The 27,930-nt window shown below is 45.8% G+C and overlaps 2 protein-coding genes and 1 long non-coding RNA gene across 4 annotated transcripts; 1 reads left to right on the forward strand and 2 right to left on the reverse strand.

Moving 5' to 3' along the window:
* Positions 1-705: 705 nt before the first annotated feature.
* NDUFA11 (NADH:ubiquinone oxidoreductase subunit A11) lies at positions 706-21,519 on the reverse strand. The gene is made up of 4 exons (XM_001376260.4): positions 21,389-21,519; positions 8,360-8,452; positions 1,524-1,646; positions 706-932 (listed from the first exon to the last, which is right to left on the reverse strand). Exons 1-4 carry the CDS (start codon positions 21,483-21,485, stop codon positions 820-822), a joined length of 426 nt encoding a protein of 141 aa, XP_001376297.1. The 5' UTR covers positions 21,486-21,519; the 3' UTR covers positions 706-819.
* Positions 10,398-21,375, reverse strand: LOC130458286 (uncharacterized). 2 transcript variants are annotated; one of them, XR_008917406.1, is made up of 3 exons: positions 20,804-21,375; positions 20,017-20,149; positions 10,398-11,750 (listed from the first exon to the last, which is right to left on the reverse strand). It is a non-coding gene; the product is annotated as an uncharacterized LOC130458286 (long non-coding RNA). The 2 variants fall into 2 exon arrangements; XR_008917407.1 differs by lacking the exon at positions 10,398-11,750 and adding an exon at positions 11,757-18,052.
* A 227-nt stretch (positions 21,520-21,746) lies between the features above and the next one.
* On the forward strand, positions 21,747-27,662 carry VMAC (vimentin type intermediate filament associated coiled-coil protein). Its single transcript, XM_001376277.4, has 2 exons — positions 21,747-22,246; positions 25,887-27,662. The coding sequence occupies exons 1-2, from the start codon at positions 22,056-22,058 to the stop codon at positions 26,248-26,250; spliced, it is 555 nt and encodes a 184-aa protein (XP_001376314.1). The 5' UTR covers positions 21,747-22,055; the 3' UTR covers positions 26,251-27,662.
* The last annotated feature ends 268 nt before the right edge of the window (positions 27,663-27,930 follow it).

Raw genomic sequence — 27,930 nt, forward strand, 5'->3', positions numbered from 1 at the left:
GAAGTTAAAAAGGACAGAAGTCAGCACAGGGCAGGGAGAGTGTCCCAAGCCAGAGAAAGTGCTTGGGACTGACAGCCAGGAGGCCAGTGTCCCTGGATGCAAGAGTATGTGACAGGGAGGTGAGGTATAAGAAAGGGAGGGCAGGACTAGGCTATGAAGGACTTGGAAAGCCAAATAGAAGACTGATTCTGACCCTGCAGGGAATAGGAAACCTGAGCAAGGGCTGACCTAGTCAAATTTGCATTTTGTGACTGAATAGAGGATGGAATGCAGTGGGCAGACTCACTGGCAGGCCACTGCAATAATCCAAGTGTGAGGTGATGAAGGCCTGTACCAAAGGGGGGGGGGCAACGTCAGAGGAGAGAAGGGGGCACCTGAGATGTTGCAAAGGTGAAATCAACAGGTTTTAGCAACAGATTGGACATGAGGGGGTAGGCAGTGAGTGCAGGATGATTCCTCGTTGATGAGCCTAGTAGCCAAGGTGGGGGGGAGGCTTAGGGGAAGAATGATTGAGTTCAGCTTTGAGCATGTTAAATTTAAGATGTTTACCAGACATCCAGTTCAGGATGTCTGAAAGGCAGCTGGAAACTTTACAAAGCTCTTTCTTAGCAGTGGAAAAGTCCTCGTTCCACCCAGCCACATATCCAGGCCACAGGAGGGATGGGGTGAGTGCATAATCCAAGAGGAAACAACTTCAACATGGCACCAAGTTGTATCAAGCTTTATTAAAATCCACACAGAATCAGGAAAATGTTGAAAAGGGTTACTATACATCAACCTTTTTTTTTTTACAAGACACCTGACAGAGGCATCATTGACTTAGACTCGGGGTCCATTGGCCAGCTTCCAACCTTCCATTTTGCCCGCCTTCAAAAGGGCAGCCCCTGCACCCATGTACACACATGCTGCTGCCCCCGTGGTGTAGTTATGCACTGCAAGAGAAGAGGAAGGTCAGATGGCGGCATATTGCCTATGCCCACTCCTGTCACCTGGACATTCCCCACTCTCCTCCACAGTACCTAAGGTCTAGAGCTAGGTGGGAGGCTTCAGAGGCCATGGAGTTTAACTCTGAGGCCGGGGAGCCCATGACCTGCCCCAGCATGGCCTCTGTTAACAGGGGGAGCTAAGGACCAGGCTGGAGAAGAACAACAGACTTCCTGCCCCCTGGCCCTCTGTGGAGTTTGAGGCCCCACTCTAGCAGCTGGCTGGTTCAACCATGGAAGAGCAGAGAAGGGTAAAGCTAAAAGGAGTCTGAGGGGTCAGTGAGTTCAAGCCCTTTGCTTGACAGAGAAAGTCAGGCAGGGTCAGAAGTCTTGGGGCTGAATTCTACTCTGCTACTCATTTCCTGAATGAAATGCTTTGGCTCTCTTAGCCTCAGTTTTCTCATCTGGAAAATGAGGGGGTTGGATGAGATTGAGCCCTAGAGTCCTCCAACCCTCTAATTCATAGGCTCTGGAGATCTGCACAGCCAGTTCAGCCATGAGTCAGTGGGTAGAGCCTCAAAGGACCTGCCTGGGACTTACTTCGAGCTCCAAGGGTCAGGCCTGCAACACAGCCTCCAAAGAAGTAGTTCAGGGGGTCATCTGGTTTTTCCCGGATTTGAGCACTGACACAGGAAGTAATCCCAAATATGGCACCTATTGCAGCTGTAATTAGAAGAGGAGATGGGGAAACAGGAGAGAAGGCATGAGAACATGAACAAAAATCTCTCTTGCTCAGCAGACAAAATATACAGATGCCAAGGTTTTCAAGGCCAAGAAAAAAATCAGAATCACAGATATTGAAGAAGAAGGGCCTAAAGAGGCCATCCTGCCCTATCCCCTTCATTTTATAGATGAGGAAACTATGACTGGAGGAGATGAAAACTTCAAACTGGCTGGAACCACAAAATGTCATTAGTGGTGGGGACCTAAGAGAATCGTGGAATCTCAAAAGGTACCCTGTACCCTGACCAAAAATTCCCTCTATTGCATTTCTTGACAAGTGGTGAAGCAGGCCTCCTCTAGCCAGGGGTATCCCTGGCTTCCCATTACTTCCCAAGATAACCCATTTCACTTCTGAATAGCTTTAAGTATTAAGTTTTTCCAATCATTGAGCCTCAATCTTCTCAGCAACTTTCAGCCATTGATCCTGGTTCTTTCTAGGAGAGACCTTCTGTCCTCTAAAGATTGCTATTATATCCCCCCAAGACTTCTCTAACTTAAAATGGCTCAGTTGATTCTCATATGCCATTGCCACCATCTTACTCTGTATAGTCTCCAAGGGCTGAAAGTCCTCCTTCAAATATGGCACCTGGCCTGTAACCCTGTAGTTCAGATGTGGTCTAACCAAGTCAGAGTGGAAGGGCGCTTACCTCCTTCATTCTGGGCACTCTGCCCCTCTCTTAATGCAGACAAATATTACAGTAGCTCTTTTGGCTACCATGTTGCAGTACTGACTCATGGAGTGTACAATCCTTCAAACCCACATATTTTGTTTTTCACACGTCCCACTTTTTAAATGTAAACTCAAATACAGAACTTTTCTTAATTTTATTAAATATTATCAAATTGGACTAGAATCATACAACACCATAATAACTAAAGAATAAAGATTCTAGGTGGCCTCAAGAGCAATGCATGCATAAGCAGGCTGGAAATAGGCTGCAGCACATTACCAACAATGGCTTTATGTCAGGAGTGGCATAAAAGGCATCCAGGAAATGCATGACTGAAAAAGGAGGTGGGCCGTTAAGTCACTAAGGGCAATCCAAGCACTGCACTGGTACCTAATGAATGTTCAAAACCCTAAGACTTTAGAACAGGAATTCTTGGTTTTTGCTCAGTCTGGTGAAGCCTATGGCCAAACCCCTTCTTAGAAAAAATGTTTTCAAATGCAAAAAACAAGACACATTTACAAAGAAATGAATTATGCTGAAATAAAATGATGAAAATATTTTAACATTAAAAAACCCAAACACCTGTCTTCTTTCATGGCATGGGGAATATGGAAATATATATTGCATGACAGCACTAGTATAGCCTACATCAGACTATTTACTGCCTTGGGGAAAGGAGAGAGAGGAGGGAAAGGAGAGAACCTCAATTGCAAAGTGTCTGATAACAATTGTTAAACATGATTTCTAAATGTAACTGAAAAAAACTGAAAAAGTTAAAAAAAATCCCAACACGCATTCATGGACCCCAGGTTAAGAACCCCTAACCTAAAAGGTCTCCAGTGCATTGGATAAATCCTGTGTGAAGAGTTGACTAAAGGATGTGAATAAGAGTCACACAAGATGAAAAGATATGAACAAGTTGTGGTCTGTATCATCAAAAAAATCCATGGAGTGACATGACAGATCAAAATCAAATAAGCTAACCTATGTAAAATGCTTTACAAACCTTAAAGCTCTAGGGAAATGTGAGATTTTATCATTATTACTTTTAATGGATGTCTGCATAGACCTGGCCTACCACTGTAGCCTTTCCAGATTGTTTTTTGGATTTGAATTTAGGCACTAGCATGTTAGTGATCCCTCCCCGCTTAGAAATCTGATGTTCTCTGCAGTTTCATCCATAGCACCAATGAAACTGTTTTAAAATAGAACAAAGATGAGGAAAAATTCTGGGGGCAATCTCTTATTTTATATAAAATTTTTATGATTATTTTTTGTTTTTGTATTGCTTAAACTTCTTTCCCCATCCTCAGGCCTCCCCTACCCCTTGTCATCGTGCCATCAATCATTAATGATTATTCTTTGGGTCTGCTCATTCAAACAATTCTGAAACCTATCCACAGGAACACCTAGCTCCTATCTGTCTTGTCCATAAAGAAAGCATTAGGAACTTATCAAATGCTTCGCTAACAGCTATGTAAATCACATCTCCAAAGTGAGGGGACTGGACCACATGACATGACTCTAAAGGCCCCCTTCCCCCCCCCCCATTTAGAACACTCTCCCACCCGAGCTCAAAATGCTGTCGAAAGAGGAAAGGAAGTTAGTCTAGCATGTTCTGTTCTCTTGCTGAAGCCAGGCTGGCTCTTCAGCATCACGGGCTCCCCTTCAAAACATGGGCAAACCCTCTAATCCATTCCAGATTTTTCCAAGGAGTTGTAGTCAAGCTCACCAGCTCAGTTCAGAGCCTTCAGAGCCAGTGACTCGACAAGACTTGCTTCCAGCCCTGCAGCCTCTCTGTTGTTCTTCCTTATCTTTCCCATATCACTGGCTCAGCAATGGCAGCAGCTACTACCCTAGGTGGAAATTCTCCTGGACTTGGTGATCTGAACTTACTGAGAGCAGCTGGGCGCTCCCTTACTGTGTCTTGTGCAATAAGGGGAGTCAACTGTGCCTTAAACATCAGAGACCGTACCCATCACTTAGTCTAAGCTTCCCTTTCAAAAGTCAAAACTGAGATAGAGGCAATGACCTGCCCAAGGTCAAAGAGCAGGAAGCAGCAGAAGGATGAACTTGCTTTCACTAAACTCTGGCTTCCTACCACAGACTTCAGGACCAAAGAATGATAGATGTGAAGGTAGGAAGGTTCCTTAGACCATACCAAATCCAACCTCCTCCTAACTGGGTCTCAGAGAGGTTAAGTAATTTGCCCAATGTCACACCTATATATCATTAAAACAACAACAACAACAACTCTTTCTTTTTGGCCTAGAAGAAACTAGAAGGTGGAAGAGCAGTAAGGGGTAGGCAGACTGGATTAGGTGACTTACCCAGGGTCAGTCAACTAGGAAGTGTCTGGGTCAAATATGAAACAAAGACCTTGGGTCTCTAGGCCTGGCTCTCAACCCACTGAGTCACCTGGCTGCCTTAATACTATATATCTGAGGTGGGATTCTAGCTCGTGCCTTCCTAGTAGATTAATTCAAGTTTTTAGGTCATGCGGTATGGTGTGATGAGCTTTTGAGGGCACAGCCCATGTTTTCTTCTTATAAGGATTATGGGATTTGGAACTAGGAGGAAGGTGGGGGGAGGAGGAGGAGGAGAGAGAAAAAGAATGTTTGCATGAATTACCTCACTGAGGGCTTGTGAAGGAAGCACTTTGTAAACAGAGTATAGCAACATAAGTTATCATTCCCCATAGCACCCAGTGCCAGGCAGATGGCATACTTGGCACACTTTTGCCAACCAATCAGCGCACAGCCTTCTGTGTCCAATCCAGGCTCCAGAATACTCAGCCCTTCGGGACCTCCAAACTTCAGGATTTAGACTCAGGGCCAGCTCTCCACCGCAGTGACCCGATGATCAATCGCCCCACCCTGCTTCACCTTCCACACCAAGGTCACATGGTAGATGGGGAGAGCTGGAACTAGGACACAGGTATCCCGACTCCTAGGCCTACAGAGCAGACACTTCTGAAAGGGCACCAGCAGTGTCAAACCTGACTTAGGAAGTCACAAATGAACATTATCTATGCTATCTTATATAGTTTGGGGTGTAACTGCTTATGAGAGACTGAACCCTGTGCTCTACACCAAGGGCATCTCTCTGACAGACACACTAACCCCCCCCCCCCCATTCTAAGACAGAAGAGCAAGGGGAAAGCAGACAAGATTAAGTGACTTCCCAGGGTCACATGGCTAGAAAGTGTCTTTTCATTTTGCTCTATCCACTGGGCCACTTAGCTGCCCCAAATGGCATCTCAATATAACACTGGACCCTTTCTGATGATCAGGTAACCTCCAGGGAAAGGCAAGCGAGTTCAGGATAGTACAGATCTGGTCAAGGGAAAGGGACATGCGAGCAGGAGTTCCCACTGTGATTACAGGTGAGAGAAGGGGCTCCCCAAGGCTCACACCACTGTGGGTGCCCTCTTGTTATCAAATAGAAACTGGGCATGGAAATTTGTGACCACCACATGTCACAGAACACTCAGCCCTCTTCTGGAGACTTAGCAAGGTGCTCAGCACTTTGGGAAAGAACAAGATTTCTCAAAGAACAGCTGCCCTCTGGGGGAGGATTTGGGCAAAGCTGTGGGGAAAGCTCTGGCAAAGGTGAGGGTGAGAAAGAAAGGCAAGCCAGTCACAAATATAAGCGCCTCCTTCCAAAGAGGAAAGGTTCAAATCTGGCCTCAGACACTTCTTAGCTGTGTGATCCTGGGCAAGTCACTTACCCCCAAATGCCTAGCCCTTACTGCTCTTCTGCTTTGGAATCAAAACTTAGTACTGATTCTAAGGTAGAAAATAAAAGTTTAATAAAAATAATAAGTAAAAAGAAATTTATGATCTAAGTATTGGGGAACAAGTACATGAATCAGAATGCAAGAGAAACTGAGGCCAGTGCTAAGGTGAGTTCCAGACAAGGGCTATGAAAAACACACAAAGCTTAAGCACACCTTAATCTGGTAGAATTGTTGGAAGGAGGGACTTCTCCAGCAGCTAGAGGTCAGGTCAGAGAAGGACGAGTCCCCTCTAGGGATGAGTGACAGCATCAGCAAATGCACAAGGGCCGGATAAGAACAGAACTGAGGACAAAGAGAGAGGGGTCCAGTTGAGCTAGACCGCTGAATAAATGAGGGAGGCCTATGGACACATGGACTAGAATCATGTAACAGGGGTCAGAATGCCAGTCAGCTGGGAATGTGGACTTCTTATTCAATGAGCAAGGAGAAAGCACTAAAGAGTTTTTTAATAAAGTACTGATATGGGCAAAGCAGCAGTTGGGAAGATGCGTGAGGCCAACTAAGAGTTGGAAAGAGCCTACGCTAGGTCACAGTGGGAGTAAAGAATGGACAGATATCAGATACTGCTGAGGGAAAACGGGAGCTGACCAGATGGAAGGGAGTGAGAGAGAAAGAATAAAAGACAGCTCCAAGGCTATAAAGCTGGGGTTGTAGGAGGCCAGTCATCTCATTAGGAGAAACAGAGGAAGTTTGGTGGCAGAGCATTTTGGGGGGCTTTGGGGGTTAAGGCGGGGAATGGCTAAGTTTGAGATATCAGCAGGAAATTCAGCTGGAGACATATCTGTAGATTTCATAGTCATAAAGCCGGCAGCCTGAACAAAAAGCACTGAAGAATTCATCAAGGGAGAAAGTGGGACCAAGGAAAGGTCAACGGAGATCCTCTGTGTAGAGGTGTTCTACTCTAGAATTCAGTAGTTCTACTTAGGCTAAGAAGGGTAACACGCCAGTTGAGATCAGAGAGAAATGACAACTGTCTATTGCCATCTGAAGAAAAGAGTGACTTACATTTAGGAGGGCAAGAGACAAGCACGAACTGGAGGGTTCAACGTTAGAGTTTTTGACAGTATGTGCCTTCGCTGGGGTTGGAGTGGTACCATATGTCTCAATGGTAGGCCTGACAGTGCCACTTCTGTATGTACTGTGACTACTGATAAAAACAATGACAATGGTGACTTGGGAAGGCTTTAAGTTTGGCTAAGCACTTCCTTCAGAACCAATGACAAGTAATGCAAGAATTACCACTTCCGTTTTATAGATGAAGAAACTGAGGCTCTGAAGTTAAAAGACTTGTTCACAGTCCCACAGCTTGGGGCTGGGATGATTCCTGCCCATGGATTGTGTGCCTGTGCAGAGGGGGTCCTCAGGCCATGGCAGCGACAGAAGTTGACCCAGGGCCAAATCATGCTTCCCATTCTAACCAGCCACCCCACAGGGGCCAGGCTCTGACCCTGGAGAGACAGGGCTACATCACCTGCCCTGGAACAGTACCAAGTCTCTTTGGGAAGACACTAATTTATTTATTCAGTCTCTGTGGGAGACCCTCTTCTGGGTGATCCTTTAGGGACACAAGCTGTGCCAATGCCACATCTCTGACTCTGAGTTTACAGGGACCCCTGGGAAGTTACTCCCTTGCCCACTAACCTCTTTTGCTCAGGCCCTGCACTAGGTCCTGGAGAAATAAAGATCTGAAAAACTCACAGGCCTTGCCCTCTAGACAGTTCAGAGGTACACAAATCATTATGATACAAGGTAGAATGGATACTAAGTATATGTTCCAAGGCAGAAGAGTGGCAAGGGCTAGGCAATGGGGTTTAAATGACTTGCCCAGGGTCCCAGGTAGGACGTGTCTGAGGACAGATCTGAACCTAGGACCTCCTGTCTCCAGGGGGTAAGGGTGAGATAGAGTGTGTTTGTTCTGAGAAAATTATGAGAAGAGAAGGAAATGAGGGTATAATCAGGAAGGAATAAAAACATGCACAGAGAGCTCCCAACCCCAGGCTATGTGTGCTCAGGGTCAAGTACACAGTGCTGGAAGAAGTCACTGGGACCTAAAGGAAAGGGTCAGAATGGAAGTGGATCTTAGAAGGATGGAGCCTGAAGGGCAAACAAAGGGTAGCAGGAAGAGATGAGCTGGAGATGGCTGTTGAGGCACAATATCAGGGAAGGACAGAGGTCTCTCTTACCCATGGTGAGCGTATATTTCCCAGCCCTCACGATTCCCTCAGCAGCCGACTCAGGTGGGAAAAATACAAGGTTGTAGGCAGATGCTACCACACCTGCAAAAAGAAAACGTGACCAGTTAAACAATGTTCTTCACTAATAAATCCTAATTTAACCCATTCCTCCGATGGCTCTGTGATCCCCCTGACAGTTCAGAACACAACCTATTCATGCCTTTTCTGCCAGGAATGGACCCCCTACCCAGGGGGAGGCATTGCTGGAGGTGTGTTTACTTTTCCTAAGGACCAGTTCTACACCCAGGCTGTCCAGCTGTTCTCCCTGCTCTTATTTCCCAAGAGACCCACTGCCTTCTGATCACACATTCTCTACATGCTACACTTCACTTGATTCATTGATTCATTCATTTATTTATTTATCCATCCATCCATCCATTTATTTATTTTTAAGGCCCTTACCTTCCGTCTTAGAATCAATACTGGGTATTGGCTCCAAGGCAGAAGAGTGGTAAGGGTTAGACAATGGTGGTTAAGTGACTTGCCCAGGGACACACAGCTGGGAAGTGTCTGAGGTCAGATTTGAGCCTAGGACCTCCCATCCCTAGGCCTGGCTCTCAGTCCACTGAGCTACCCAGCTGCCCCTTACATGCTACACTTTATGCGTGGGCCAGTTGGAAAACTGCTATCATAACGTATTGTTCCATGCTACGCAGCTCTTCAATGACCTTGGAGGCACTTGCAACTCTGAGTCCTCAGAAACCCTTGGTCCCAAGACGTACAAATGCAGAACATTCCTGGAATTCTAGTGTCAGTAGGATAGGCTGTTGTGTTAGGAGCTAAGTGTCATCATAACACATATAGTTTCTCCAATGCCCTGCTATCTACCCTGATCAATTAAAAAAAAAACCAAACCCTTACCTTCTGTCTTAGAATGGATACCAAGTATCAGGTCCAAGGTAGAAGATGAGTAAGGCCTTAGACAACTGAAGTTAAGTGACTTGCTCAGGGTCACAGAGCTAGGAAGTGTAAACCCAGGACTTCCTGTTTCCAGGCCTGGCTCTCCATCCACTGAGCCCCTAGCTGCCCTTTACCATGCCCAGTTCTGAGTCCTCCTCACTGTTCCTCTGCAGCACCTGCCTGACCCAAATATATATGAAGTAATAGATTAACTTCATGGATTGACATTCAACCCTGTTAACCTGGACAAGGGGCATTTCTCACCCACGTGGCTTTTCCTGTTTGAATGATTCAGGTGATCTCTTGTGAGTTATTGTGGATTTTCTTTATGGAAACTCTAACATTCCTGGGCCTGATGCAACTGGCACAACGTGATCCAGAAAGAGGGGTATCTGGAGGATTTTACCATCTATCAAGAACCCTTATTCCAGCAGGACGGCCACGAGGTAATGAATTCTTTGGCCATGGCAACCCAATTTAATTTCCTGAGATCACAGACTAAGAGCTGAAAGAACTGCATCTAGTCCAAACCCTCATTTTTAGAGATGAGGAAACTGGGGCCCAGAGAAGTCAGATGACTTGGCCAAAGTCATACAGTTCACCAGCTGCAGAGACAGGATTCAAATCTAGGCCCAGACTCAAATCCAGCCCTCCTACCACAGCTCCACGCTTTAGTTTAATTCAAACATTTTTACCCACTTACTGGGGGGTGGGGCGGGTGGAGGGGGGAAGGAGACAAGGCACAGAGGATATAAAGACAAAAACAATGACTCAAAGAACTTGTGACAACCTTCATCAGGCACTTCCTTACGTATGTGTCTGTACCCTGCTCAACAAACTCCAATGGCTCCCTATTGCTTCTAAATGTGTCTTATCCTTTGTTCAGCTTGTCAATGGTTTGACAAACTGAACTCACCTTGCCTTTCCAGCCTCATCAGATGTGATGTTCCTCCTGGCACCCTACAATCCAGGTATGCTGCCCTCGATCTCCCACGTGGCAGTGATACCACATCTCTGGCCTTCATACCTCTGCAGCAGTTGGCCCCTCTGCACAGAACATCGCCCACCCGCCCGCCCTCTTCAGCTGCATCTCACAAATCTGATCGCTCTCTACCTTCAAGGTGCAGCTCGAGGACTACCTTCTGCACTATGCTTTCCCCAACCTCCTTTCCAGCTGCCACTGCCCAACTACCTGACATCTAACTCCCCCCAATTGTGTTTATTCCCTTTCAATTTACTCTGTATATATTTACAAATGCACCTGGTGCCTTTGTCAATCAAACAGGGATCAGTTCATTCTTTGGACCCATGTCCCCAGCACCTAGCCCACAGTGTGGCACATACCGGCTCCTCTACAATCAGTGCAAGCTTTGTTGTCTCCACTTAATTGGTAAATATCATTTAAGAGGCATGGCTAGGATGAATCTGTTCCACACTGAAGGGGCTAGGGGTGAGGTAGAGAATAACGTATAGCCCCATGAAATGGGGGAGAATACGCATCAACATTTTAATTTTGAAGATTAGAAAAATGATGCCTAGAGTTGAATAATTTGACCAAGACCATATAGTCAGAAAGCATCAGAGCTGCACTTGAACTCCAAGCCTCTTTCCCCCCTAATTGTGCTGTCTTTCACAGCAAGAGCAAAGCAGAGATGAGAAAGCCTAAGGGGGAATCTACTCAGGAGACTAATCTTTAACATAACCATGTGCTCGAGTCCCCTTTCTGTTATAAACCTTTCTGTAACTCTCCCTTCTCATTTCTTGCTGACCTTCATCTCTCTAAACTCCTACGGCCCCATCTGGGTTATCTGCTGGGCACAGAATACACAGAGCCCTCTGTTAGTTTATGTCTCCATGCCTTATCTCCCCCACTAGATTTTAAGCTCTTGGTGAGTAAGGCCTGCACTGATCAGTGACTCACATGTGTCTCCTAAGTGCTCAGACCACTTTAGAGCAAAGGAAAATAAGGCTGGAGAAGAGTCAAGGTCATATAGCCATGGGTTGAGTCTTCTGTTAGCTTCTATTCCTGGTTTCTCTTAGATCTCTCAGAGCCCTCTTCTCTTCTTCCCTGAGGGTTAGCCTTTAGCCCCCTTGCCCTTACCCTCTGTACTCACCACCCAGGAAACTCATTCACACACACCACAACAGACCCCAGGAGGAGGTACATTTCTGGAGCAAGAAAGGAAGGGCTGTGATACTGAGGAGACTCCCCAGAGCAATCCCCTCATTTTACAGCAAAGAAAACTTAAGTCCTAGGGCTGACAATGGCTGTACTACTTGCCTTTCTTGTGAGATGACTCCCAACTCAGGACTCTAGGGAGGCAGTGTGGGAGAGAGGACTTGGATCTGGGTGAAAATCATGGCTCAGACCCTTCCTGGCTTTGTGCTACAAGCTGAGCCACTCACTTTCTCCAGCTGAATGATGGAGATATCTCATGGCCTAAGATTATTGTAAGAATAAAATGAATGGTGCTTTGGAAACCTTAAAACACGACAGAAACATCAATTCTAACTATTATTATGATGCCCTGCACCACCCTACCAAAGTGACCGCACAGAATCCTAGAGACATTCCTACAAGATCAGAGGCAGAGAGGCCTTTAGAGTTCAGTGAGTCCAACCCCTTGGCTTAACAGGTGAGGCATTGAGGGTACATTTTGCCCTGGGGTGCACCACAAACTAGTCACAAAGCCTGTGTCTAGAAGTGAGGTTTCCTGGAGCCCAGCTTAGGGTCCTTCCCACTGTCCTGACTCCCCAGCTCTAGCTTCTCATCTTCCGTGCTTTCTGACACGTGGTATGTACAGAACATCTCCACGTGGCTGTCCCACAAATCCCCAAAGCTTCATGTCAGAAGTGGAGCCCCCCTAAGCTGTTACCTCTTCTTAACCTCCCTGTCAGCATCAATGGCACCATTATCCTCTGAGGCCCCTGGGGCCTACAAACTTGCAGTCATCTTTGGCTCAGCCCTGACAGCTGCTCCACAGCTAGAAGCTGCCAATTTCTCTTCTCCCTTGCTTGTACCCGGCCCATCCTCGACATCCTTCCAACTGCACTCCCAAGCCAGATCACTTCACACCTGGCTGCCTGCAGCCCCCTTCTAGGGGGCCTCCCTGCCTCGGCCTCCAACGTTTCCACTCAGGTCACATTTTCCAGCCCTCGATCCCCTGGGATGTACTTGGCTTCTACACAGGGCGGAGCCCAGAACTGGCCCCAGGACCAGAGTTTGGGTCTGGCTGGCGCTGAGTGGAGTGGATTCATTCCTGGCTCTGACGGGTTATCCCAGTGTTTAGACAGATCCCCAGTGAACACTAAACACACCGCCTCGCTGCGAGCCAGCCTGTCTGAACAGCCGTGCATGTGGGCTCTGTCTGCGAGGTGAGGTCCAGGGCAGGCCACTGAAAAGAACTGGGCCTCCCCCTCCCCCTCAGCTTCCAGACCTCCTACAAGGCACACAGGGAAACTGAGGCCACCACAGGCTTCCCTCCAGCTTTCCCTATATGATTCCTCTCTCTGACTCACATGAGGGAGCACATGATGCTTTTCTCGTCTCCTTCCTTTTCCCTTTGCAAATATACAGAGACAGGCCAGTGTAATAGTCTGCCACACAGTGACCTTTCTCATGAGTATTCCAGCTTTATAGCATGCCAGAGTGGAAAGGGCCTTTGAATTGTCTTGTCCAATCGTCTCATTTTACAGAGGAGGAAACAAGGGCTCAGATGGGTCATGAGACTTGTCCAAGGGAGCATAGCTCATGTCAGCTATGAGGATGTGGAGAGATCCCAGGCCCAGTTTATATTTAAAGCAGTGCATATCCCACAGAAGTAATAGCATCAGGGGCTACTGTAACATGTCCCTGAAGCATCCCATTTAGATCTGGAATTTAAAATATTCAAGAAGCATACCTGAGTTTAAATAATCAACTAAGTAATGCTCTTATTACAACATGGCAGCTCTCACCCAGCAAACCACTAACTGCTCAGTCACTGCCACATACCAACTTGAGCAGCCAGGTAGCTCAATGGGTGGGGCACCAGATGTGGAGGCAGGAAGACTCATCTTCAAATCCAGCCTCAAACACTTCCTAGCTAGGTGACCCTGGGCTAGTCACTTCACCCTGTTTGCCTCAGTTTCCTCATCTATCAAATGAACTGGAAAGCAAATGGCAAACCACTCCAGGATCTCTGCCAAGAAAACCACCAAATGGGATCATGAAGAATTGGACATGACCAAAAAACAATGATGATGACAACAAACTAACTTACATTTGACATTGGGATCTGCAAGTTCTGGTCCCAAAAGGAAACATATCTTGCCTCGGGCTATAGTGTACATATGTGTGCAATGAAAAAGACCTGGAACCCGGAAAGGGGGCTCAGAGCCAGGAGATCTGGGCTTTAATCTTTGTCTGGCATTTAAAGTGCTCTGAAATCTGGTACATTTCGTTACTCTCTAAAACACACAACTACAAGGGCTCTCTACAATATGCCTGTTGCTCTCCCACCTCTGCTTAGGCCCACATTATTCCTCATGTCTGGAGGGTCCTTCCTTTTGAGCCCAACTCAGATGCCACCTCCTGAAAAGATTCATATAGCTTTGTAAAGCTGCTCTGTGCCTGGCACTGGGGATACAATTGCAAGAAACAAGACAATCCCTACCTTCCAGAATTTTCCATCCTAATAAAGATTCTACATGAAGGGGAATGAGAAGGGATGCTGGTGAAAAGCTAGAGAAGATTGGAGAGTGAGCAGAGCCTAGAGAAGTGGGCACAGTGGTCCAGGTATAAGACTCACCAGCCAGGAGAGTAGGCCTCTAAGGAGAGAGTATCTCTAGGACGGAAAGCCTACTGGAGAGGGGACAAGGAAATCCCTGAGTGGAGGACCCTGGCGGGGGTAATGTGCATCCCTCAGAGAAACCCCTCCATCCACAGTTGGAAGCCAGATGCAAGGGCTTTTCTACAGTGACCCTAGGGAGTGATGTTCCCCACAAAGGAACTGAGAAGGCAAATGAGCCAACTCATAGCAAGCAGGAATGACTTGAAACATTGCCAACAGAGGGTTCTCCTCTAGAAGCATCAGAGGTGAAGCCACAGCTGTGCAAAGTGTGTAACTCACTCTACTCTAGGCAACAATTAGTGTTAAGTCTTCCCTTTCACAGGCAGCTAAGTGGATAGAGCACTGGACTTGGAAACAGGAAGACTCATCTTCATGAGTTCAAATCCAGCCTCAGATACTTCCTAGCCCTGTGATCCTTAATTTCCTTTATAACTTAACTTTCCTCATCTGCAATAACAATTTGGAGAAAGAAACAGCAAACCATTCCAGGATTTTGCCATGAAAATCCCAAATGGGGTCATGAAAAGTTGGGCATGAATGAAAAATGACGGAACGAATTGAATTTCCTTCATACTGAGCCTCTCTGCAACTTCTACCCACCATTCCCAATTCTGCCCTAAGGAAAACCAGTCACCCCAGGCTATTTCTGCATTTTCTGTGTGTGTGTGTGTGTGTTAAAATAACTCATACCTCCTGTCTTAGTATCAGTTCTAAGACAGAAGAGCAGCAAGGCCAATGCAACTGGGGTTAAGTGACTTGCCTATGGTCACATAGGTAGGAAGTGTCTGAGGTGAAAGTTGAACCCAGGACCTCCCATCTCTAAGCCTGGCTCTCAATCCACTGAGGCCATCTAGCTGCCTCTTGTTCCAGAACTTTCAAGACTTTAAGTTTTGTTTTAAACAGGAGTCATACAGGCCTCCAATGCATAAAGTAAAAGAACTTTATTATGGAACAGTTTTAATGACACAAGGGAAGAGTCAAGGCTTAAAATGAGATCCCTGGGGTCACAATCACCAGAGGGGGATGGATTGGATAAAACCAGTTTTCCGTTGCCAGACCTCAGATGTGACGGTCTTCAGGCCACAACAGGAAGAGGAGTGAAGTATTTCAGTGGTGGTCCTAAGGGAAGGCTGCTCCGAGACTTGACACACATACATTACACTAAGCTCTCTCCTTCTCTTCCTAATTGCTGTGTGTTTGAGTTCTAGTCTCTTCAGCACTAGGGAACTCACCAACACAAGGAGTGGAGTATGGAAGTTTTCTCACAGGCAGGGAAGTCTCCAGAGAAGGACAGGAGGAATGAGTCAAGAGCAGAAGCAGTCTGTCATCAGTGAGCCCTTTCTGTCAGAAAGCCCCCTACACCCAAAGAAGTCAGGGGAACAAAGACTCAGAGCTGGAAGGGACGTTGGACCCATTTCCTCATGTTCCAAGGAGCAAGCCAAGGCTCAGATAAGTGGGGGTAAAAAAAACTGAAGGGCAGATCCAGGGCTTCAGGCCTAGGCCAGCAAGCCTTCTATACTGCCTCCAGGATGTCCTGATGGACAAAGAAAACTTGTAAGATGATTCCAGGAAATCCAGATACTGCTTGGCTATAGGGATGATCGATGTTCCAATAATCCCTGATTCTCAGTGCTCAATCAAGGCCCTTAGAGGTCATAGTCCAAGACTTATTGGACTCTCTAAGAAAGGATCAATCTAGTCTCCAACCGAAGAGCTCCAGTTATGTGGGGATTCAGCCTATTCCATTCAAGGATGGCTCTAATTATTAGGCAGTCCCTTCTCCTAACAGTCTAAAGCTGCCTTTCCACAGCCTGCCCCCACTGCTGCCCTCTGAAGCCAAGTTCAATCTCCCTTCCATGTAACAAACATTTAAATACATGAGGATGGCTAGTGGGTGTGTATGGAGGAAGAGGGCAAGTATGTGAATGACAGTGCGTACACATGTGTATGTGACAGTTTATAAACGAGTGGGAACATTAATCTATGCTAATCAACTGGTAAACATTTATTAAGCTCTTACCATATACCAGGCACTATGTTAAGTGCTTAGAATATAAAAAAAAGCAAAAGACAGTTCCTACCCTCAAGGAGCTCATGGTCTAAAGGGAAAGAGAGCAAGCTAAATATAGGCTAACCAGGAAATCATTAACAGAGAGAAGGCATTAGAATTAAGAAAGGTTGGGGAAGGCTTCCAGCTAAAGACTGGATTTTGGCTGGGACTTAATGGAAGCCAGGAAGGTTAGTTGGTGGAGCAGAAGGAAAAGCACTCCAGGATGGGGAATATCAGAGATGGAGTGTCAAGCTTATGGGACAACCAGGAGGCTATTGTCACTGGATAGAAGAATAAGAAGACTGAAAAGGTAGAAAGAGGCTAGTTTGAATGTTAAACAGAGAATTTTCTATTTAATTCTGCAGGTGATAGGAAGGCACTGGAGCTTACTGAGCTGGGGGAAAGTGGCATGATCATGTACTTTAAACCCTTACTTTCTGTCTCAGTAACAATTCTAAGACAGAAGGGCAAGGGCTAGGCAAATTGAGTTAAGTGACTTGTCCAGGATCACACAGCTAAGAAGTGTTCAGGCTAAATATGAACCCAAGTGTTCCTGACTCCAAGCCTGACCCTCTCCGTTGTGCCACCTAGATGCCCTGCCCCCCTTATTAACCCTCACTTTCTGTCTTAGTAACAACTTTCAAGACAGAAGAGCAAGAGACCTGTACTTTAGGACAATCACTTCAGTGGATGGATGTAGGAGAGACTGGAGTAGGGAAGAGACTTGAGGCAGGCAGAGTCACCAGCAGGCTATTACAATAATCCAAATGTGAGGGGCCTGTACTAGGGTGGTGGGCACTCTCTAGGGAGAGAAGGTGGCTGCTGATTCAAGAGATGCTGCAAAGATGAAATCAACAGGCTTGGCAACAGATTGGATATGGGAGGTCAGAGATAGTGAAAAGTCCAAGATTGTTAGCCTGGGAGCCTGGTCTTGTCTTCTCTGTAACTGGGAAGGTAAGATAGAAGTAGAATTTGGGGGAAAGAGAATGAATTCTGTTTTGGATACATTGAGTTTATAGGATGTCTAGTGGACATCCAGTTAGAGACGTCTGAAAGACAGTTGAAGATGTGAGATTGGAGGTCAGCTGAGAGGCTAAGGCAGGAAAGAAGACATTATACTCATCAGCACAGAGGTGGTCATAAAATCCACGGGAGCTGATGAGATGCTCAAGTGAGGTAGTGTAGAGGTAAAAGAGAAGAGGGCTGAAGATAGGGCCCTAAGGAACATGCACAACTAGAGGGCTTGATCTAGAAGAGAATCCAGCAAAGGAGACAAAGGAGTGGTAAGACAGGTAGGACAAGAACCAGGAGAGAGGGGTGTACTGAAAAATCTACAAAGAGGAGATACCAAGGAGGACACTGATTAACAGTGTCAAAGATGGTGAAGAGGTCAAGGAGAATGAGTGCTTAATATATGCCTTGTCTGTCTATCAATATAACAACAACAATAATAATAGTTGTTATTTACATAGCATTTTAAGGTTTGCAAAATGCTTTATAATTGTTATCTTGTTGGAGAAATACAATAACCCCAGAAGGTAGGTGTAATTATCCCCATTTTACCAATATGGAAAATGAGGCAGAACTTCAATGACAACAGGCTTGGCAACAGATTGGATATGGGAGGTCAGAGATAGTGAAAAGTCATAAGAAAAAGAAAAGGGTCATAATGCCAGTGTCTAAGGCAGAATTTAATTGGAGATCTTTCTGTCTCCAGGCCCTTTATAGTGCCCTCTCCAGTTCCATTAAAAGTTCTTACCCTGAGGTCCCCCAAGGGTTTGGTGATTTGATTTCACAGAATCCATCAACTTTCGTGGCAAGAAAATTCCATCTTGGTAACCTTTGCTTTCCTTTGTAATCCTGTGTATTGTTACAAGGGAATCACTTTAAAAGACTGATATATATTAATTAAGGTCGCCAAGGAATTCAGCTATGTAATTCCTAAATGAAAACTCAAGTTTGCAGTCAATCTTTTATGGAGTTTAATTACAATAGGAGTAAGAAAGGAATTAGAGATAGAGAGAGAGAAAAAGGGAGAGAAGGGAATAGGGCTTAAATACCCCTTCTGTTTAGGCTGGGCCAAAAGGCCCAAGCCCTTAGATAGCTGGGGCAAAGAAAGGAGATCAGTCCCTATTACTCACGTGACCAAAATGGAGAAACAGTCTCAGAGGGCCCCACCTTCAGCTTCCTTCAGAGCAGGATTCCCAGAGCACACCGCCACTACTTCCACAAACTCCTCAACCCCCCTCGAGTCTTCAGCCCTCCTATCTTTAAGGAAACCATCCAAGTTCCTCCCCTCAGTTCTCCCATCTACCAATCACTGTTCATCAATTTCCCTGTGCCAATGGAGGCTCTAGCTTAACCCAGGACCGCCCAGAGGTTTCTGGCTTTTGCACATGTCTGTTGAAGGTCATATTTTCAAATGATTAAATCTTTGCTCCTTTGCTACAGCCCTTTCTAAATCCTGTTAACCTGAGTAGGGTAGAGATTCAAATAATTAAATTTTGATCTAGGCTGCAGCCCGTACTCAAATCCTGTTAGGACTGAATAGGGTGGAGATTTATTCCAAGTATCTCCATTGTATCAATTCTAAAATCAATCATTACTCAAAGAAATTCCTGTTCTATGCTTAAGCATAGGTCAAAGTCCTTTCCATTGTTCAGCAAAAGGTTTCTGTCCTAAAGTAATCTGAAGAAGGGAAGAGAAGGAACCTCCCATGCCAATGGGGTTCCCATTCCAATAGACTATCAGTAAGAAATTTTCCAAGTATGAAATATCCCAATGGTGAAATTTCCAACATTTATAAGTCTAAGGAATTTTGAGGTTTACAGTATACGTATTTTGTGTTTAATTATGTATTTAAAAACATCAATCTTGAGAAGGTCCATAGGCTTCATCAGACTCCCAAAGGGGTCCATGACATACATAAAAGTGAAGCACTCCTGCCCTGAGTCTTTTTTTCATACAAACTGATGAGTCACAACTCATCTATATCTCGAAGACATTCAGTCTTGGGATCAAAAAATCAAATTTACAATATCGCTATTAAATTTCATTTTGTAAGCTTCAGACCATAAATTTAGCTCTAGAATTTGGGGTGGGGTTAGGGGCAGCTAGGTTGCTCAGTGGGTAGGAAGCCCAACCTGCAGAAGGGAGGTCCTGGGGTCAAATCTAGCCTTAGGCACATTCTAGCTGTGTGACCCTGGGCAAGTCACTTAATTCCAATTGCCTAGCCTTTACTAATCTTAATATTGATTCTAAGACAGAAGCTAAGGGTTGAAAAACAACAACAAAAAAAATATTTTTAAGAATTGGGAGGAGAGGGAGAAAGTAGTATGTTTCGGGACATTTTTCCATCCAATACACTTATGAGTTACCCTTGCCAGGTCTGTATTTTTGCAAATGTGATAAATCTGAGTTATATCTCCATCTGAATCACTGATAAAAGCTAAACAGCTCTGGGTCAAAGCTTTTCCTAGGATTCTACTGTCTTTGAAGTATAAATCTACGTAGCTCTACTATATCATAACCCACATTTTTATCCTGCCCACAAGGACAGCAGGTGAGACTGTCAAAAATGCCTTCCTAAAATCAAGGTAAGCTATGTCTATAGCAATTCCTTTGAACTATCAGTCTAGTACAGTATAAAAACAGAAGTAAGTTTAATTTGGCACAGTTTGTTCTCAAGAAAGCAATACAGTCTCTCATTGATTTCTTTACCATCCCTTTAATAATGTCCTACAGTTTTGCTAGGAATTGATGTTCATAAGCCTAAAATTTATACTAACCCCACATTAAAAAAAAAAAGGTGAATAAAGATTTACCTTTTTCCAATCCTGTGCCACTTCCTTCTATTCTTCCAAACTTTCAAAAATTCTGGGAATTCAACAATCATATCTGCCTACTGTTCTCTCAGTATCCACGGATGTAGTTTGTTTAAATCTCATTCTGATCTCACTGAATGTAGGGAAGGCAAGGATCTTGGTGTCAAAGTCCTGTTATAACCAGTTTTATTTTAGCTTTCCCAGTTCAAAGAAAAAAAACCCAAACCAGAAGCAAAACAGAAGTTTTATAATTTTGCTTTCTGTTATCCACTATCATTATTTCATCCACTCTAAGAAGTCGGTACATCTTCATTACCCTTTTGCTCCCAACCTAACTAGAAAAGGATGTTTTGATGTCTTTAGCATTCACCACCCTCTTGAACTCGGGTTAAGCTTTAAATGGTTCTGAAATTATTCTTATAATAGGTTCTACTATGCTTCCCCTCTCTGGTTTCTAGATTTCTTCAAGTGAGTAGTTTTAAGACACAATCCTTTTCAATTTTCCATTTCTTTTAAGTAAGATTTACCTGTCCAGAGTCCTATTCTAGTCATGGATCTCATTCCACCACATCTCAGTAATATCTGCAACATCAAATCTATCTCCCCAAATTGGATCTTTCATCTTGCTTGCTAGCCAAACCTTGAAGCTTGTGCATTTACCTCCCATAAGACCCCAAGAATAAATGTCAGATGACTTGATCTCTTCCTAGAGAGAATTGTTCATTCTCTTTTAATAATGTCTTCCCCCACTCACAGGGACCCTAAACCAGAAATCCACTTCACAAACCTGTTATGTGACTTGAGTGCAATAATTCCCAGAGGACTCCCTTATTCCCAGTAATCCCTAGGCAATGACATTTTACAGAAACTCTTCATTCTCAGTGACTCCCATGGGGGGAGGGGGTGTCTGTCTCTCACACCCAAGTAACTCCCCTGACGGTTCCCACTTTCAACAACTCAGATGCCACTAGATAAATTCCAGATGGACCTCATGCCCTCTAATCTAGACGTTTCGACCCTCTTCCCCCAGTTCCTCACTCTCAATAACCTCCCCAGGGGATATCCCATTCCCGATCCTTCCGGGGTGGAGGGTGGCGTCTCACTTCCATTAAAACCCAATTGCCGTCACGGCCCTACCACCCTCCTCTCAAGAAATCTCCTAAAGCCCAGCTGATCCCCAGGAGAATCCTTCCATCTCTCCCTCCGGTAACCTGGAAGCAGTGACCTCTAGAGAAGAAAACCTCACCTCCCTCGCAATAACCCGGATGCAGTAACCATAGAGGATTCCCCTCATTCTCTAATTCCCCTTGGGGTCCCCCTTTCTCTCCAAGACCCAGAAAGAGTGACACTCTTTCCTCTCCCCAGGTCTCACCAAGAGCGGCACCCATCTTAGAGGTAGTAAAAGCCTTGCGGTGGCAGGAGGTGCCATCCGGAACGTCCCAGTACTCTTTCATAAGCTGAGACGACATGATCACCCTTCGTCCCGCCCCAAGGACAGCTACTCCGAGTTCCACTAAAGGCACGCATGCGCTGACGTCAGGACGGTACTTGTGGAGGCGGGGAGAGGGAAAAAGGAAACTCGTTTAACTTTATTGAGTGGAGCTGCGCGGACACGGACGGTCTAGATCGGGGCGGAACCTGCGTGAGGGGGGAGGAGTTTGTACTAGGGGTGGGGCATTTTCAAAGTCGGCGGACTGGCTGGGGTGGGAGGAGCCTGGATGAAGTGGATGGACATGGATTGATTGAGGAAGGTAGGAGGGATCCGCCTGGTGAGATCGGAATGGCTAGATTAGAGGGGCGGTATTGCCTGAAATAGACTAGGCAGGCCTGGCATGGTAGAGATAGATGAGCAGGGATTGGCCGGTGTTCGTGGATGAGGATTGGCCGAGACAAATAGGTGGGGCCTGGCGAGGTGGCTAGATGTGGATTGGCTTCAATAGGTCCAGTTGTGAGCGGTGATTGGTCTCCTGGAGGGGGCGGGGCGGAGCCTCTGGGTCCGGTGGCGGTTTCCGGAGTGAAGCCAGGGGCCTGGCGGGGCCATGTCGGGCCCGTCACCTGTGCAGATCCGGGAGGCGAACGCTCACCTGGCCGCAGTACACCGGCGGGCAGCGGAGTTGGAGGCACGGCTCGGGGCGGCGGAGCGCACGGTGCGGGAGCAGGCGGAAAGTCTCATCCGAAAAGACGAGCAGCTGCGCGGGGCACTCCGGGAGCTGGGCCGGGCCAAGGACCGGTGAGGCCCGGGAGCCGAAGTCTGAAGGGCTCGAGAGGAGGCTAGGAGGGCATGAGGGGACGGCTGGGAAGAAGAGAGGCTGGGGGCCGGGAGGTTTGATGTTAGGGGAGTTGGTCAGGGAAGTGTTAGGGGGAGTTGAAGGAGTGGAAGTGGGAGGGAACTGGGAGCGGAGAATGGAGTCAGTGAAGGAACTTGGGCTAATGAGGGAGACCACAAGAATGAAGGGAGGCTGAGAAATAATAGGGGTGGAAGCCAGAAATGGGGTTCCTGCAAGAGGAGCTGGAAGTATGATGTGGGACTGTGAAGGGGCTAGGAGTGGAAACAATGAGGCTATGAGGGAGGGGAGAAAAGAGTTGGGTATGGGGGGAGGGCAAAACCAGGACCTGAGCAAGTTTGTGAAGGAATGGGAGAATCCAAATTCTGTGAGAGGTGTTGGGATAATAGGAGAATTGGGTCTTAAAGACCGGGGTGGGAAATACAAGGGACTTGAAGAGTCCTAGAGAAATTGGAGGAAATATAAGACTGAGAAGGAAGTGATGAGAAACTGAAGAGTTAGAAGGGACTAGAAGAACTCTTGAAATGAAGATGGGAGGGGGAAAGGTCTGAGGAAAGTCAAGGAGATTCACGGGTTTCTGAGAAGACTGAGAGAGATTATTAGTTATTTAAGGGAAGTAGGAAAGTGTTATTATTATCATGGTTAAATACTTGTGATCTTCTAAGTTGTAAATTACAATTTTCAACTGTAAAATCACCATAGGTATTCAAGTCCATAAACATTTAAGTGACTTTGTGGAAAGCAGTGTGTCATAGTGGATGGAGGGTCAGCTTTGGTGCATCTAATCCTACCACTGATACCTACTAGCTGAATGAGCCTGGGAAACCGTTTAACCTCTCAATGTTCTAAGTAACTCTGAGGATATAAGCTGCAGAGAAGATGCCAACCTTCATTGGTAAAGGGAGTTCCCTCAGCTAGTACTTTCTTATGCTAATAAAATGATGTCTTTATCTTATGTACAAGGTGCTAGGAATAGCTGGATTGCTATCTGCCCCAGTTTCAAGGAGTTTGCAACCTAAAAAGAGGGAGTTATGGATGGCTAACTGAGGTACAACGGAGAATAGAATAAGCCTAAAGGAGAGGTCTAGACAAAGTACCATAAGAAATCTGAGAAAGAGACCTCTTCCAGCAAGAGCAGTGGTCAGAAAGAGGAAGGGTCAAAGAAAACATATTGGGAGAGATAGACCAAAAAGTAGTTCCTGAGGAGAGACAATACTATTAATGGGTGAAGATTGTTCAGTGTTTTGGGTTAAACTTCTTCAGGGGCAGAATAATGTGATTACAGTTTTGCAGACAAGAAAAACAGGATGGTGAGAACTAGGACCAGGGATAGGAATGTTCAATTTAGCTATATCACATTGTTCAAAGGAGAGTCCAGTGAAGTAAGGCTGGAAAGGCAAGTTGGGACCAGGATAGGGAGGGTCTCAAATACAAAGATTTAATGTTTTATGCTTTTATTCATTGTGTAATTATAAAGATACAAAGGGAAGCTCCTGAAGGCATTATAATAGAAGATAGAGTTTCAGGAAGCTTATTCAAGCAGGATTCTATAAAGGATGGATTGAAGAGACCACTGAATCCCAAGGATGCCAATTAGATTAGATGGCTATAGCTGTCAAACACAGGACCCAGGGCCTGCATTGAGCCACCCCTAGTTCCTAGAGTTTCTGGTTTCTAGACCAGGGTTCTTTTTGCCAGATGGTGCTGTTTTCCATGAGTGGTACTTTAAGCCACAAATGCTCAACTTGTTCATGGACTGTGGTAAGGTCCTCATTTCTGGGGCCTTTGGGACAAGTTTCAGCTGCAAAGGTCGCTTCCTGGATGGGCTTTGCTGGGGTTTGTTGGAAGAAGATAAAATAATGAATGTGAATAATTCAGCCTGTGTGTCAGAAGAGCATTGTGGAGTAGTGACAAAAGCACTGAACTTGGAGCCAGAAGATCTGGCTTCAGGTCCTGGATTGGACCCTTACCAGCAATGCAGCTTTGGGCAAGTTACTGTATTTCTCAGCCTCAGTTTCCTCATCTTTAAAATGGAGATAATAAATCTTAAATTACTTATCTCTGAGAGTTATTGCTAGGAAGACTCTTTGCAAACCTTAAATCTATCTGAGTTGTAAGCTCTATTTCTTTCCACTGGGTAAACAAGGAAGGGGGTTGATTTTTTTCCTCCTAGGAATAGGGTGAATTGTTTCAAGTCTCTCTAAAGGTTTGCCAAATACCTTATATCCATTATATGATTTGATCCTTTGCTAGTTCAGCATCTGTCTTCTGCCCTCTGAATGTGGATGTTCTCAAAGATTTTGCCCTGGGACCTTGTTTCTCTTTTCACTTTCCCTTAGTGATTTCACCAACTCCCCTAAGTCCGGTTGTCATCTTCATGCAGGTACATGCCTCCTAAATTTATATATTTAGTCCTAATTGGTCCTGAAGTGCAGTCCTGAGTCAATAGCTGCCTGTTGGATGTTTCTGCCTCTGGACATCCCTTTGGCATCTCATGTCCAGAACAATGCTTATGACCTGTCCTCTAGCCCTACCTTCTTCCAGTCTTCTCTGTTTCTGTTTAGGGTACACCATTCTCTCAGGCATTTAGGTTTATAGTGTCTGAGTCATCTTTGGAACTTCTTTCTTCCTTACATTCTTGTCTTGTCATCTCTGCCTCCATAATGTTTCACACATTGTTCCCCTTCCCTATATTTATTCAGCCAGAACCCTAGTTTGGGCCCTCATTAACTTACATTTGAACTATGAAAAGGAGGAAATTAGCATTTATTAAGCACCTACTATGTGCCAGGGACAGTGCTTAGTACTTTACAAATATCTCATTTGATCCTTACAACAGCCCTGGGAAGTAGGCACTGTTTTACAGTTGAGGTAAGCAAGGAAGGTAGACTTGCCTGCAGGGCTCCCACCTAAGTAAGTATCTAAGGCTAGATTTGGATTCTAGTCTTCCTGACCCCACGAGTCTTCTCATTGTTCTGCCTGATCCTGGTCTCTATTTTCTCCAATTCATTTTTCACCCAGCTGCTGAGGTGATATTCCTGAGTCACAGGACTGACCATGCGTATCACTCCCTTGTGATCTAAAATGACTCCCTACTGCTTCCAGAAAAAATGCAGTTTCTCATTTGATATTTAAAGCCCTCTACCAGCCACCTCCAGCCTCCCTTTTCAGACTTATTCCCTGTCACACACTTTACCTTCTGACCACATACTAGGTATTCCTTAAACTCCAGCATTCCATCTCCTGCCTCTGTGCCTTTCCATCCTATGGACCATCTATCCCTCTGAGCCCAGAATCCTCTGCTTTTAGAATCCTGAGCATCCTTTGGGCTTAGCTTAGATACCACCTCCTGTGGAAAACAATCCTATCCTATTCCTCTTTCCTCCGACTACCTTGTATTTTCTTATTTATGTAAGTGCCACATCATCCCTTCAGTAGCATATAAACTTCTTGAGGGCAGAGAAGCTCTTAGCACAGTGTCTGGCATGTAGTAGGGGTTTAATAAATGTTTGTTGAGTTGAATGAGAACAAAAGATTTTTGCTTTTGTCTTTGTTTTTCTGGTGTGTGTCTCCACCCCTGCAAAGAGAGATCGCAGATCTTCAGGAAAAGCTCTTTTCTTCAGAGGGGACTGTCCAGAAGCTCCTGACTGTGATTCAGGAGAAAGACGCCCTGATCGTGCAGCTGAAGCATCGAAGTGAGCTGTTGCACAAAATCTGCCAGCGTCGACCCCTGCTGGATGGCCTGTTGGCCTTCATGGCTGAAGGGGAGCAGCTGGGCCCTTTGGCCAGGTCAGGACCACCAAGTGTCAGCAGTTCCCCACTCCCTGATGGTGCACCTGAGACTGATGGGCCTACCTGCCCACTCTCCAATAGCCAGGCCTTCTCTCTCAGTGAAGATGACCTAGATGACAAAGATTTGGACCAGACTATGTTTGGAACCACAGTGTGAGTTGTCCTGACTGTTAGCTCTCCCGTCCTCCTGTGGCTTCTTTCCAGGCCTTCTCTTTATGGTGGTAGCCATTAAAACCAGGGGGATGAGGGTCCTCCAGGTTCCCCCTCACAGAAGCAGCCCCTGGTCTGTTCCTGGCCCTGCCCCATTGAGACAGGAATTCTTGCAAAACCAACTGTCTGTGAGGATGGGGGCTGATGGTCCGTGAGACTTAGATTCTAGATTCAGGGACTTCGTTTCTTCCTTCACCCCCAATATCCCTTTCCCTTAAAAAGATTTTTCTCTGCAGAACCTTCAAACTCAGGGTGCATGTGGACTAGCATCTCAAGGAGGGAGGCAAATAAAGGAAAAACACAGCTTAACTACAGGGATATGAGGGGTAAATTCTCTAAATTCCCAGTTGGGCTTGGCAGCCAGGTCCTGTGTGGGAGTAGGAGTTCCCAAGTACAACAGTACAGTGACGTTAATGATAGCTGACCTCTTAAGGGACCTGGCTCTGGTCAGGCTTTACTCCATCCTAGAGAAACCCCCGGATATGGAAAAGGCAAAACCGACTTGGGAAGGGGAGGTAGATGAGCATTTCGGAAGATCACCTTGGTTCAGATCACCGGGGCTTTAAATCAGACCAAACCAAACCAAACCTGTGGCTCTTCTCCCCCAGCCCCTGCTGCTAGCTTCCTGTTCTGGTTAGCAATCTTGACAGTGATCCATATTTTGAGAACTGTGCCATCCCGAGAGGGAACAGAGGAGTTAGGAATTAGAAGGGGTTCTTATTTTGAATAATACTGGGGCACAAAGGTTTGTCATTTACTATGTAGCCTATTCTAAGCCACTCATTCTTTTCTATCAGCGTTAGTAGGAAGTTTCAGTGTATTTTAAAATACTCTTTTTCAAATTCTACATTTGTTCTTGATTTTTAAAAAACTCGAGTGGGAGTTGTTTTCCCAGGCGGCCCAGCCAGCTAGTCTCTGCCGATATCAGATGGTTGGAAGGATTGGCCAGTCCTCTCTACCTTCTAATTACCGCAAGACCTGTGACAAGGGAAGATTTTGGATAAGAAAGTGGTGGCTTCCATGCTCTGTTGAATGGCTCTCTGATGTCAGGGGATACTCAGCGGAGCAGAATTCCAACCTAAGAGAAGAATTCTAGCCTTCATTTGGAGTCGCTGGTAACGGGCTTTGCCCTGAACATCTCTTCAGAAGAGCATCGACTATGGGAACACAGACTGGGGTAGCGGCTCTAATGCAGCTCTATGTAGCCAACTAGAAATCCTTTTTATATCTAATAGATGTCTATATTTTACATGTCTGTTTTCTATGGGGTCATTCTCAAACTGAACTCTGAAATGGCAAGTTCACCATTTGAGGATAAATATTTCACTTTTTATAAAAGCAAGTAAAAGGAGAAACTTGCCTCTTTGTTTCCTTCATTCTCCGAGAGCAGCCACGAGGCCTCCTCCCATCTTTTGCACGCAGTGGGTTGGGGGGAGGCTCACAGTGGGCCGTCAGGGATCAGCTAGAAGGAAAAGGGGTCACCTCCTTCAGAGAATTCCATTTCTGTTCCCCACATCCTCCGTCCAACGTCTCAGCTGGGGGGATGGAAGGGGAGGTCCTGCACTGGTGGGCAGTGAGGCTTCGATTCCAAGGACACCAGCGATCCCCTAGTCTAAGCCTTCTATTT

Source organism: Monodelphis domestica, chromosome 3 (assembly GCF_027887165.1).
Source record: "Monodelphis domestica isolate mMonDom1 chromosome 3, mMonDom1.pri, whole genome shotgun sequence".
Taxonomy (NCBI): domain Eukaryota; kingdom Metazoa; phylum Chordata; class Mammalia; order Didelphimorphia; family Didelphidae; genus Monodelphis; species Monodelphis domestica.

What these genes read in the sequence shown, in the direction of transcription:
- NDUFA11 (XM_001376260.4), bottom strand. Translation starts at nt 21,485, where the DNA reads ATGTCGTCTCAGCTTATGAAAGAGTACTGGGACGTTCCGGATGGCACC. An exon ending in TAAGATGGGTGCCGCTCTTG is followed by an intron (nt 8,453 to 21,388) that starts GTGAGACCTGGG and finishes TTCTTTTTGCAG; the next exon opens with GTGTGGTAGCATCTGCCTAC. An exon ending in CCTGACCCTTGGAGCTCGAA is followed by an intron (nt 933 to 1,523) that starts GTAAGTCCCAGG and finishes CTTCTCTTGCAG; the next exon opens with TGCATAACTACACCACGGGG.
- VMAC (XM_001376277.4), top strand. Translation starts at nt 22,056, where the DNA reads ATGTCGGGCCCGTCACCTGTGCAGATCCGGGAGGCGAACGCTCACCTG. An exon ending in CTGGGCCGGGCCAAGGACCG is followed by an intron (nt 22,247 to 25,886) that starts GTGAGGCCCGGG and finishes ACCCCTGCAAAG; the next exon opens with AGAGATCGCAGATCTTCAGG.